Here is a 14,176-nt window from a genome sequence, read left to right as displayed (position 1 = left end):
TGATGACATAGTTATTCAATGTAGCTTAATAAGAGCTGTCATATCATAAATATGAATATGTTACATTATAAAAAATGACAAAAAATAAGTTGAGACAAAGATTCCGAAAAAAAAGATCAGAGACAAAGAAATATTTCAAATGAGCTTTCTAGTAATAAAAGCTATTTACTCTTTCTTTAACTATAGAAATAAATTATACATAAGTATTTTTAGGAGAAGTTAAATATAATTTATTAGGAGAAATTAAATATAAGTTATTATATAAAAATATAATAAAGTATATTATAATAAAGTATAAAAATGATAAATAACCCATGAACTTTAATATTCAATTTCCCTAAAAAAAAAAACTTTAATATTCAATTTTTAACTTTTACTTGGAGAAAACTCACTTGAGATTGAAGAAGTCTTCGTGTGTGTCCAACAAGTTAATCAATGTAGATTAGTACTACTAATGACTGTGAATATATATGTCGCATCTACAATATGATTGTAGAACTCTACCCAATTTTTTTTTTTGGGCTATCTTGTTATTGGTGTAAAGTTTCTATCGTTGTTAGCGGTGATTAATCTCTACCAGAGAGCTAAGAATCTAAGTGATGATTAAATTCAACCGAAGAGTTATGAATTGAACCCCTGACTAATTATTTGAGGAATCCAAATTCGTTATCACTTAAACTAATCTATTGTTGGTTTGTACCCAAAAAAAACTATTTAATATTAAATAGTTTTGTGATAATATAAAGTTATTTAAGCTCAAATCAACAAAATAGCTTTATAGGGTGTTTGGATGAGGAAATTGATTTTCTTTTAGAGAATTTAGAATTTTAGACAATTCAAATGATTTAGACGATTTGTTTTTATTGTTGTTAGCGGTGATTAATCTCTACCAGAGAGCTAAGAATCTAAGTGATGATTAAATTCAACCGAAGAGTTACCAATTGAACCCCTGACTAATTATTTAAGGAATCCAAATTCGTTATCACTTAAACTAATCTATTGTTGGTTTGTACCAAAAAAACTATTTAATATTAAATAGTTTTGTGATAATATAAAGTTATTTAAGCTCAAATCAACAAAATAGCTTTATAGGGTATTTGGATGAGGAAATTGATTTTCTTTTAGAGAATTTAGAATTTTAGACAATTCAAATGATTTAGACGATTTGTTTTTATTACAAATTGTCTTTGTTTATGTAGAGTAATATAAATTCATTTAATTAATTAATTTCCACCACTATGTGCAGTGAACATTTGGTTTACACAAATCTCTTATCGTTTGGATCAATTTATTGTTTGTTAAAGAGTTTAATTCTGATGCAATGTCAATGTATATTTATCTACAATATCGGTTAATAATAACCAATTGTTTCCCCTAAAAAAAAAACTAATTGTATGTTTAACTTTTTAAATGATAATGGTTAAAATTGAATATTTTTAATAATCATAAAGTTTTAATCAATTTTCAATCTAAACATATTTATTGTGACAATGGATACAAATTGAATTATATAATTATTATTAATGTTTTTTGACCAGGTTTTTATTAATAATGTTATTATCATTATTTATTCAGAAAGTTTGTAAATTTTATTATTATTAATTCAATTATTATTAGTTTTTTTTACCAAGTTGTCATTATTAATTTTTCTGAACAAAAGTTATGCTCATTTTAATTTTAATTTTGATAAATATAAAATAATAAGAACATTAATGGTAACCTGGTAAAATTTTACTATTATTATCGTTATTTAATAAAAAAGAAATTATATTTTCTTCTTTAAAAATAATAATTAATGTTATATTTTTATTATAGTTTCAAGTATTTATTATTATATCTTTTTTCAATTCTTTAATTTCTCTTTTTCATACCAAAAGTAAATGATATTTTATAAAATAACTCATAATTTCTCTTTCTCGTACACTATTAATTATATATTCTTCAAAGAAAAAAAATTAGAATTTTTAACAAAACATGAAATAAATATGAATTTTTAAGCGCTAAACCCATACAAAAAATAAAGAATTCATATTTAAGTCATGTTTTATTAATTTTTTGAGAGATTCTTATAATATTTTAGACATTTTAAAAAAATTATTAAAAAAAATATGAAGGCTACACATGAGTTGATTTAAAAGTAGATATCGAATGTGGTGATTGAAAACTTTTGAGATGATAAAAGTTGAAGAAATTTTTTTAAAAGACTAAAAAAAAAGTTGATATATTTAAAACAAAACATGTTTAACCCTATGTTTTATCACAGTTTAAACTCACAACAGACAAAGTTACAAACTTGAGGTCCCATCTAAATGTACTTGGAAAAATTTAGATTTTATTTAGGAAAAACTCTTGTATGGTCGCACGACGTACCACAGACACAATATTTAGGTACTACCCCTAAAATATAAAAAGATATGAGAAAGAAAAAAAATTAAATATTGCGTAGTTTTTAAATAATTAAATTATATGTATGTATGTATGTATGTATGTATGTATGTATGTACAAGTATTTTCCTATTTTCCACTTAGAAAAGTATTTTCTTATATTTACACCCCAATTGTAATAATGATGAAAATAACAAAGAAAATGTGGGTTCATAGGTGGATTCCATTAGTCTTGTGGGATCGTGCATTGCCTTCCTCGTGACAAAAACCAAAAAAATAAGGGTAAACAATCATTTTGATTTTTATCTTAAAAAAATCATTTTGATAATTAAACGCGTGAGTAATTGTTACTAATTTTTTTTAAAAAAATCATTTTGATAATTAAACGCGTGAGTAATTGTTACTAATTTTTTTTTTTAGATTATCAAATTTACAAACATGCTCCTAAACGCTTCTTTTGAAAAATAATTTTACATACATTCTAGAAATTAACTAACTAAATAAAAACGTATTCTTTGACCAAAATAATTAACAAAAGACACATTTAAACATATTTTTTTAGGGTACTCAAAGATTATAATGATAGTGGTTCACGCGTTTCATTTGTAAACCAAAATTGCTGTATACTCCAAAAAATAATATTCTCTGACGAGGAAAAAAGATAACGAGGTTGGGCAGAAATTCTTGTACAATTTTGCAATACTAAAAATTTGTGGTACTTTTCTTTCAAAAATAAAAAATTTGTGGAATTGTGTCCTATCCAAAAACAATTCTTCCCCTTTTATACATACCCCCACCCCACTCACAAAAATTTGCCTACATAAACCACCCCTCCTCCCACACCGCTTCATATACCATCACAACTATCACCAACTTGATATCTCTCTCTATCTCTTCTAAATCCTAATAACAAGGTGATTTTCCCACACTCTTTAACCGTTCCTATCAATTCTCATTGTGTTGTTTTTGCCCCTCCTCTCTCTTTTTCAGCTCAGATTCTTTCTTTCTTTCTTTTATTCTCTTGTAACAGTTTTGATTTGTGAAACATCTAAATTATTTTATTTTAATTTGGGTCCAATTAATTAGGTGATCAAGCTTAAGATGTCTTCTGGTGAGGAGAAGAAGAAGCTGCAGAAAAGCTACTTTGATGTGGTGGGTTTATGTTGTTCTTCAGAGGTACCTCTGATTGAGAACATCCTTAAACCTCTCCAGGGAATCAAAGAAGTCTCCGTCATCGTACCTTCACGGACAGTGATTGTTGTCCATGACACTCTTGTCATTTCCCAACTTCAAATTGGTAATTTACTCTCTCTCTCTCTCTGATCCTATCATATCATATATATTGTTGCATTCCACATTCATGATGTTACATCATTAATTAGAAGTGTGTTTATCACATGGTGTTGTGTTGATGATATTAAATTAATTTCAAGTTACCAACGTTTGTTATGCGGTTGTTTGAATGTTAATGTTGGATTTCCATTTTTTGATAATGATTGGACCACATTGGTGCCATAATTCCAGAGAAAGGTGCTAGCTAGTGCTATTACCTAACTCCACGTTGGAATCAAGTGTTTCATTTCTATACACAAGGTCATTGTGAAAATACTTTTAAAAATGCATGTTGTGACATCATTTAATAAATATCATATGCTATATAGTTCAATTGACAATGTTGAAATTATTAATAGACACATTTTTTGTGATTATATGGGTTCAAATCCGAAATCTTTCCTTTATGTGTGTGAGTTTTTTAGTGATGGTGTTTGTCACGCAAACAAAAATGAAACATGTGAATATCACAAGTTATATGTTTTCAAACACCTTAAATGACGCGACACTTATTGAATGTATTACACTCACCAATTAAATATTTTCATTAATTAATTTTGGAAAATAATTTTTTTCTTCAAGTATTCAATAAATTATTAATAAATATTGCTTAAAAAAAATTGTAAATATTGCTGCTGATGCAAAATGTTAGGACAAAAAAGCAGGCTTTTGCTTTCTAACGCACTTTGTCAACTTTAGTTTTTGGCCCATGAAATAAGAACGCCATTTAACCAATTCCACGATAATATTTTCAGAGTTTCATTTTGCTTTGGAATGTAACGTGTTGATAATATATATCAAAGATGTGTTGCCAAAGAATGGTTTTTGAGGATAACGTTAGTTTTATTTATTTTTTGACTGAAGATAACATTAATACAAAGTCTTAGTATTTTAATAAATTTGACTATTCTCATTTTTGTTTTGTTTAATAAATTTGACTATTGTGTTTATTATTAAACAACTGTTCACGTTAATTAGACTCAACTCAAAATGGAAGTGCTCCTTTATCTTTAATCTTTATCACTTGCTGGAAAGAAAGATAAAGATTGATGAAACAATGCATGAAAGTGAAGTGGAACCACGTATATTTCCATTCTCGCATCCTGTATTATACAATGCATGTGGCAGTTTCCCCCCCAAATATGTTAATATATTAAAAAATATTAACTTTGTAAAAAAAGTATTAAATTGGTAGAAAAGAAGATTGAATTCTTACTATAATTTATATTTTGGTACTCTTTTGTTCCATTTTTTTTTATATAATTTTTTTCCTGTTTTTCTTCCTTTTCTTTTCTTTTCTTTTTTTACCTTTTTTTTTCCTTTTTTCTTTTTCATATATTTTCTTTTATAAATAAACATTTCCTATTTTGACATATATTATTAAAATTTAAAGTGTAGTATATGTGTGTGTGTGTGTGTGTGTGTGTGTGTGTGTGTGTGTTCAATATTGACTTTTTATATTTCAATACAAATTTGTAATATTAATTAAAGAAAATAACAATAATAAAAGGATCTAAACTAGTAGTTTGAGATGACTTATATTATAAACAACAACTTTTTTCCTCATGAATATTTATAATTAAGAATAAAAGAAGGAGTAAATTATTTTAATATAAATATATTTATAATTAAGAATAGAAGAAGGAGAAAATTATTTTCATATAAATTTATGTGAGCTAGTCCATCTGATTTTAAATGGACCTTATTACAAGTGAACAATGAAATACGTTTAATAAATTAGTTGATGATTAGATTGGATATCGAGTTTAAAAATGAATCATTTGAATTATATTATATCAGTATAATTTACCTTTGAACCATATATACTTTTGTGGAGTTCAAATGTCGGTGGCAAGTTACACACACCGCATCATTGTGCACTATGATATGAATAAAGTTTATATTTTAATTGGCTAAAAATAAAAGTTTGTATTTTGCTTTTAATAATTTTTTGCTTTTTATATATCTTTACAAGGAAGTATGGATTGCAAAGCTAAATATTGCACATATATATAAAATTGGTCAAAAGTAAAAAGTGGTTTTGATTAGTTATGTGTTGTTGTGGGGACAGTTAAGGCATTGAATCAAGCAAGACTAGAGGCAAATATTAGAGTTTATGGAGATGAAAAGCACAAAAAGAAATGGCCAAGTGTTTACTCAGTTGCTTCTGGTTTGCTACTATTGCTTTCATTTCTCAAATTTGTGTACCCTCCTTTCAAATTTCTTGCTCTTGCTGCTGTTGCTGCTGGCATTGTTCCTATCATCTTGAAAGCTATTGTTTCCATTCGGAATGTTAGAATTGACATTAACATTCTTGTCATCATAACAGGTATAATTTCATTTGCTTAATACTATATTGTTGTAATTTTTTTACAATATATCATACCGTAACGATTTCATTTTAGCATTTATGAGTTAGTAGTATTATTAATAAAAATTGTCCGTCCTTTTCCATGCCTTTTATAAGGGGACAAAGGTCATCTTTTTTTTTCCTCCCTTCTTCCTATACCATTTAAGTTGAGAATCTTTAATATAAACATGTGAATGGGTATTCTCTTGCACAGTTTGAAATCGTATATATTAAGTTGGTTTGCTACCTCCTCAATTCTCAGTTGAATTATTTTATTGAGGTTCAATTAAAAAAAAAAGGTCAATGAAGCTGAACTATAAAAAAAAGGTCAATGAATTGTTTTAGTAAGGTTGGACAAATATTATTATTTTTTATATATAAAAGAGTAAGAAAAAGTTCTCCACATAAGAGGTCCTATAAAACCGAGAAAAAGAAAACTCTATCCAACCTTTAATTATAAACAAAAATAGATCAAAGAAAATTGATATATCTAGTCCAAAATTTAGACAAAATAGGTAAATTTTCATGACCTATTTTTACTTATAATAATAATAATAATAATAATAATTATTATTATTATTATAATTAAAGTCAGCAGGAGTACACCAGAAAATCTGCGTGTGCCCATATTTCTCTGAGTATTGATATTTGTACATCTCTTTCTAAACAACTTTCATGACAACTTTGTTTTTCTTTATTTTGATTGGTCAAAATCAATAGAGAGAGAAAAAGGTAGAGAGAGAATAAGAATATAATGTGAGTATGAGAGAGAAAGTTGTCAAAAAGTTGTTAGAAATTGGTTCGACAACTATCATTTCTCTATTTCTCTTGGCATGCGAAAAGGAGGATAGAGATATGTACTATACACACTAATGATTGGTGTTCCTGTCTTGTCCCAGAAGGAAATAAATAACGTTGCCGTTTGCTCATAAAACTTGTATTCTATCAAAAATTTAATGTTTTAGTGCGTGCGTAATTCACACTCCATCAATATTATTAACTTTGTGTTGCGTAGGAGGTTCCATTTTCCACTTTGTTTCCCACTTTGGTATGTTCCTGTTCATTAACAGTGGGTTAAAAGTAGTAACTTGTGTTTATGAGTCTACGTGAATGCGACAAAATTGACCTTATCTTAACTACTATTTAAACATGTGAAGAAACATATAAGAAAGATGTAAACTAAGGTCTTCTTGTGATGTTTGTGCATGGAAAGTGATTAGGTGATTAAGTAATTTAACGATACATATGATTAGGTAGTATATTTTCCAGTAAAAAACTAATTTTATTTTTTAATATAAGTTCTTATTAGATCACAACCTGTTGATAAGTTATTTTGTAAAAAACAATTCTAAGTTAATTTCATAATCTATGATAGAGAGCTTATTGAAATAAGCTAATTACAATTTTTAAGCTATCATAGAGAGCAATTATTTCTTATAAACTGTTTTTATTGACTCTCTCAAACATTTTGACAAGAACTTATGTAAATACCTAAGCTCATACTAGCTATTCATCCATCAATTCAAACATTTTTTAAATGATTAATATACCTATTGTTTATTAGACTACAAAGGCTTAGTATTCAAAAATTAGATTATCAAGCTTAATCTTTAGTGCATATTGTTAAGCTTTTAAACAAACTTTTTCTTTGAGGAAAGAACTTTTAGGGGTCAAAAAAAGTTTGCCGAATATTTTTAACTTCACATGCCTAGCTCAAATTAGGTAACAATTCATTCATGTTAGTTAGGTCCCTAACAAACTTTTCACCTAGTCACTTTTCTCAACAGAGATAGAAACTATTTAGAATTTCATTTTCTATCTTTCTTTTTAGAAACATGACTAGGCCAAAAGTTTGAGAGATTACCAACAATTGATTGGTTAAGTGGTAAAAGATTTGAACCCAATATGCAAGTGGTTGATGGTTCAATCCTCGACTCTTGTATATCGAGAAAATCCAGTTAGGAGGAGAGAACCTACCTTGTATGCGCCACAGTTCCTCAAGAGAGATTAATCATTATTAAACGATGACAGAAACTCCCTACCAATAACTCGGTAACCCAAAAAAAATAGAAATAGATAATTAGTAATACTGCACAACTATCTTCTAATAGTTAAAAATAATGTAATTATTATACAAAAAATTAATGATGTTGTTAAAGGAAGTTTCTTTTCTTTTTTTTTTTTGGTTTATACTCATGAGGAGATGCGTGTAAGGTTACCCATAAGATAAACTTAATTTAACATCTAAATTTCCTTAAATTTTACAATAGTGACACAACTCGTGTGACCTAGAGTTTTATCGATGATACAGTACTCAACATCTAATTCACATTATTTTTTGAAGTAAATTTAAATTTTACTAGGACCCTTCCACTGACTATATTTTTATTATTTGACAGTTATTGGGACCATTGCTATGAACGATTATTTGGAAGCAGGCACCATTGTTTTCCTCTTCTCAATTGCAGAGTGGCTTGAGTCAAGGGCTAGCCACAAGGTCTTTATTTATTATTTTTCATGTATACCTTAGCTCAACAATTAATTCTGAATTATTTATCAAGAAATTAGTGGACTCAAATTGTACACTAAGAACTTATCAAAATAAATATTTTAAGTTACCATTCTTTAATCATCACAGTTATGAATGATGATTGCAATTTGTAATCCTTTAAATGTACTAACTAGAAACAATCTAAACTGAAATAACAAAAAAACAAAAGAAAAAAAATCTTATTTCCTTGTTACTTGCACAACAAGAAAAAATACAGGTAGTCTGTTTCAATTCTTATCGGTAAATGATGTAAAAGTTTTAACTTTATAAAATGTATATATATATTCAGGCAAATGCTGTGATGTCATCTTTGATGAGCATTGCTCCTCAAAAAGCAGTGATAGCTGAAACAGGAGAGATTGTGGATGTTGATGAGGTGAAATTGAATACCATTTTAGCAGTTAAAGCAGGGGAGATTATACCCATCGATGGAATTGTTATAGATGGTGACTGCGAAGTGGATGAGAAGACATTGACAGGGGAATCATTCCCTGTAGCCAAACAAAAAGACTCTACTGTATGGGCTGGCACAATCAATTTAAATGGTAAATTTTAGTCTCCATTGGCACAACCAATTTGTATTTATTAGACTGATTTAGGGAAGTTAATTTACATTTTTTTATTGGTTAAAAGGCTATATTAGTGTGAAGACTACTGCATTAGCTGAAGACTGTGTGGTGGCTAAAATGGCAAAGCTTGTTGAAGAGGCTCAAAACAGCAAAACCAGCACTCAGAGATTGATTGACAAGTTTGCCAAGTTTTATACTCCAGGTTAGACCAAAAATTTCAGTATTTGTTTTGATAATTCTTCAATGAAAATTTTACATGCATTAAGAAAATATAAATAGAACTTAATGGTAAACTTGCTCATACAATTAGAGATAAGTTTTACTCAAACAGTCAATTTTATTTTCTTCATTATAGATATTAATGTAGGTGTTCTTAAAAGTAATATTATCATAAACATGACTTTAATTTTCTCATGTGTTTTAAGGTCCTCATTTTTTGTATCAATTGTTTTCTTGTCTGCATTCAAATTCAATGGCCTAATTGTTTTTTGTGTAACATTTTCAGCTGTTATGGTCATATCAGCTCTTGTAGCAGCGGTTCCATTTGTGTTAAAAGTACATAACGAGAAATATTGGCTTCACTTTGCACTTGTTGTTTTAGTAAGTGCATGTCCATGTTCACTAGTCCTTTCAACACCAGTTGCTACTTTTTGTGCTTATACCAAAGCTGCTACATCTGGTCTTCTCATCAAAGGGGGTCATTCTCTGGAAACACTCGCAAAAATTAAAGTTATGGCCTTTGACAAAACTGGTACCATAACGAAGGGTGAATTTGTGGTCACACATTTTCAAGCTCTTTCAGATGACATTGATAAGAACACATTGCTTTACTGGTGAGGATGACCCTCATTTCCCTTCTCTTACATACCCTTTTTCTGTACAATTTTCTTTCAAGTGTATATTTAATTTATTAACAAAAAATAAATGGAAGCGCATTAGTGAATAATGGTGATATATTATAGTTGGATTTTGAGATTAGACGAAAATGAGAGATTAACAAACTAAATTTTCAGGGTGTCAAGCATTGAGAGCAAGTCAAGCCATCCATTGGCAGAAGCAGTTGTTGATCATGGAAGGTCTCTCTCCATTGAACCAAAGCCAGAAAATGTGACAGAATTTGAAAATTTTCCCGGAGAAGGAATCTGTGGAAAAATTAATGAGAGAGTTATCTACATTGGAAACAAAAAAATAGCCACTAGAGCAGGGTCTGAAACAGGTGAGAAAGCCCTTTCCTACTGTGATATTGCATGTTTAAGTCCAATTGAACTTGAAGTGTAATGTGACATTGTTTTTTGAAACTGAGTAAAAATGTCTATTGTCTTTGTTTTATGTAGTAGTTCCAACCTTAGAAGGTGAAGTTCTTGGAGGAAAGACCATTGGCTACATATACTCAGGACCAACCGCAGTTGGAATTTTCTCTCTATCGGACACTTGTCGGTCAGGGGTTCAGGAGGCAATAAGGAAGCTGAAGTTGTTGGGAATCAAAACAGCTATGCTCACTGGAGACTGTCAGTCAGCTGCAATGCAAGCACAGGAGCAGGTATGTAATGTCATATGATTAAACCCTTATGAATATAATTTGGGCTTTTTGGTTCTAAATTGAGACTGCGACTGCAGTTGTGGTGCTGCGAATCTTTATATTACGGCAAAATGGAGCTGATGAAGCCACTTTGAAAACCTCTAAAACTTTTATAAGTGCGGTCCTAATTGCAATTGTAGTTTTGCGGACAACAATTTAGAACTATATGTGGCTGCATTCAAATTATATATTCTATAGTCTCAAACCTAACGAACTTTGGTGCTGTGAAAGATGAATTGAACTTACTTATAATGTTGTGAGAGGTCACGGGACAATTCCTTTTTCTATATGTAGTTGTAGATATATGAATAAACTCTAGGCTTATCATGGACAAGTTAAATACTAACAAAGTGATTTCGTCTACAGCTAGGTCACGCCCTGGAGTTAGTCCATGCAGAACTTTTGCCAGAGGACAAGGTAAAAATAATCTCAGAACTTAAAAAGGAAGGACCAACAGCGATGATTGGAGATGGTTTAAATGACGCACCTGCATTAGCTTCAGCTGACATCGGGATCTCAATGGGTATTTCTGGTTCTGCACTGGCCAGTGAGACGGGTGATATTATTCTTATGTCGAATGACCTTAGGAAGGTACCAGATGCCATTAAGCTTGCTAGAAAAGCTCGAAGGAAAGTGATACAAAATATTATACTGTCAATCATTCCTAAGGTTGCGATTCTCGGTTTGGCCATTGGGGGTCATCCAATTGTTTGGGCAGCAGTTCTTGCAGATGTTGGAACGTGTCTGTTGGTCATCTTAAACAGTATGTTACTTCTGCGAAGTGGACACAAGCATGGAGGGAAAAGTTGTAAATCATCCACTCAACTGCACATTCACAAAAATGGATGTGGTGACTCTAATGGCGGTTCATCTCATCATCATCATCATCATGATCATCACCCCCATCAGCATCAACATAAACATCACAGCCACAAGCATTGTTGCTCAGAAAAGGCTCAGCCCCAGAAGTGCGCTTCTCATTCCTGTTCCTCAAAGAATCCACCCTGCACTTCAAATCCAAGTTTAGGTGGAAGTGTTAACCATCTCAAAAACTTGGAGAATCATGATCAGTGTAAGGGAAGTGATGAATTACATGAATCAGATCACTGTCATCTTGGAAGATGTGACAAAAGTCAAAATGGAGTGCAGAAGCATGATATTGAAAACAAGTGTTGTTCAGATTCACACAATGTGATTCCAACTGCCAAAGATATCGGTGCAGCTTCGATAAACAGTCATGGCAATTGTCAGGGACATAAGTCCCATGGGACAAAACACTGCCACAACAAAAATATCGACATGGTTACTCACGATAGCACTTCACTTGGGTCACATTGCCATCTCAATCCCTGTGATAAGAAAGAAACTCAACAAGTTACTAAGCATTGCCACTCGAACCATGGTTGTGAAAATCTGCATGACCACGGAACCATTCATGACATTCAGCATCAATCAGGTTGTCTTTCTGATGTTAAGAAGCATGGGACAGGTGAAATATCCATTGACATCATCGAAGAGCATGTTGAATCAGCCTTGAAGCACAGTTGTTCAAGTTTGGCAGAGAAAGAAAAAGAATCCAGAAAAGACTGCTCCAAAGCATGTGAGAACTTGCCTGTTATGTGTGGTGGCTGTGAGGGTCCAAATCAGAAAGAAGTTAGTTCATGCTGCAAGAATAAGGGCTCTTCAAAGGAATCCATTGAAGCATCAGTTGTGCATGCTTGTATAAGCTTGGAGAAGAGAGAAGTTGGTGGATGTTGCAAGAGCTACATGAAGGAATGTTGTGGCAGGCATGGACACTCAGGGGCTGGTAGTTTTGTAGGTTTATCAGAAATTATCACAGAACAGATGTAACTGACTCCAGCAAGCATTAGCAGTAGAGTCAGCAACCTTGTTTGTGCAAACTATTGTTTATCAGAATATCTTGATCTATATATGGAATAATACAAATGGAAAGCTTTAAATCAATAACTGTTATTGGTTATATTTAATAGGCTACAACATCTTGATCTTGCTACAGGTCTTGTATATAAATTAGTAGATGTGAATGATGAATGTGACCTCCATTTTACAAAGCAGGTCTGCTGGTGCTAGTAAAGGTGGAAAGATACAGTGATCATAACACTGTGGGATGAATTGAAGATAGCTTTTTATGTAAAAAATTCTCTGTTTAGTGAATCTTTATGTTTATTATTTTGGAGCTAAGGAAATAGGATATTGGGATTACATGGAGGAGCAGGGGAAAACCACTCCTTAATTTCAGCAGTTGTTTGGGTGGATTGGATTGGATTGGATTGGATTATAAGGGTGATTTTGTTTCCTCTTTTTATTATATATATATATGTATGTTATGTACATACATTTCTGTATACTACTATCATCTATAGTACACATTGATGTTAAAAATTAGTCGGTTTTCTATAATATGTCAATTGTATTTTGCTCTTTTTATTGGCTCTGAGTCCTTAATATGTCAAATTAAATTCATATCAGATTTACAAACTGTCTTTCATTTTTTTTTTGTTTAAGTTGACCTAAAATGATTGTTAACTAATAATAACATTATATATGTAATGGACTGTTACGTTCGATCTATTATGAAGACAAAACGCTACACCTTAACATGATTAACATGATTGATGCTTAGTGGACCACTAAGCAACAAGCATCATCAATCATGGTTGTGAAAATCTGAAAGACTATGGAACCATCTCAATTATTAGTCAACAAGAATCAATCATGATTGAGCCATCTCAATCCCTATGATAAGAAAGAAACTCAACAAGAAGTCACTAAGCATTGCCATTTGAACCATTCATGACATTCAGCACCAGAAATCAGGTTGTCATTCTGATATTGTGGGATGAGTTGATGATAGTTTTTTATGCAACCATTTCTATTTTTAGTGCATCTTGCCATATATTTTTTTTTTTATTTTTTTTTTTTATTTTAGTTTGGAGCTAAGGAATTCAAAAAAATAAAAAATTACTTTCTTCATCATTTAATAAACACGAAATGACAGACAAACCGAATCAATTAGACTTAATCACAATTTTAACCTTTCAAATTTTTCAATCTAGCAATTAGGTTTTCGGTCATGGTGCCTTGATCCCATTGTTATCTCAGTTCAATGAAAAAGTCCTGACAGACAGATGCATGTTGGGCAATCTCATATCTTTCTGATGGAACAAATGACATAGGCAGGTATATGTGGCAGACTGGTGGAGCTCCTTCTGTAAGTACCAATTTTCGATCCCTGGTCAACCAATTTTTGTTGCAATTATTGATTATTTTGGCTCTAAATGTATGTCCATGCATGTATGTTTTGAAGGCACGCATCTCCTTCGGTGCTGATTCCTGTAATTCGCATAATGGGAAATATTGTAACTGGAGACGATATGCAGACTCAAGTA

At 30.7% G+C, this 14,176-nt stretch overlaps 1 protein-coding gene across 1 annotated transcript; it reads left to right on the top strand.

Annotated features, from left to right (window-relative positions):
- Positions 1–3,234: 3,234 nt before the first annotated feature.
- On the top strand, positions 3,235–13,169 carry LOC146903086 (putative inactive cadmium/zinc-transporting ATPase HMA3). The gene is made up of 10 exons (XM_085738549.1): positions 3,235–3,299; positions 3,472–3,682; positions 5,789–6,046; positions 8,467–8,564; positions 8,908–9,163; positions 9,252–9,389; positions 9,693–10,020; positions 10,201–10,403; positions 10,522–10,727; positions 11,133–13,169. The coding sequence occupies exons 2-10, from the start codon at positions 3,487–3,489 to the stop codon at positions 12,615–12,617; spliced, it is 3,168 nt and encodes a 1,055-aa protein (XP_085594675.1). The 5' UTR covers positions 3,235–3,299; positions 3,472–3,486; the 3' UTR covers positions 12,618–13,169.
- The last annotated feature ends 1,007 nt before the right edge of the window (positions 13,170–14,176 follow it).

This window comes from Medicago sativa, chromosome 8, assembly GCF_051527215.1.
Source record: "Medicago sativa cultivar Bolivia chromosome 8, Bolivia_mono, whole genome shotgun sequence".
Lineage (NCBI taxonomy): Eukaryota > Viridiplantae > Streptophyta > Magnoliopsida > Fabales > Fabaceae > Medicago > Medicago sativa.
This window is presented reverse-complemented; position numbering and strand designations above follow the sequence as displayed.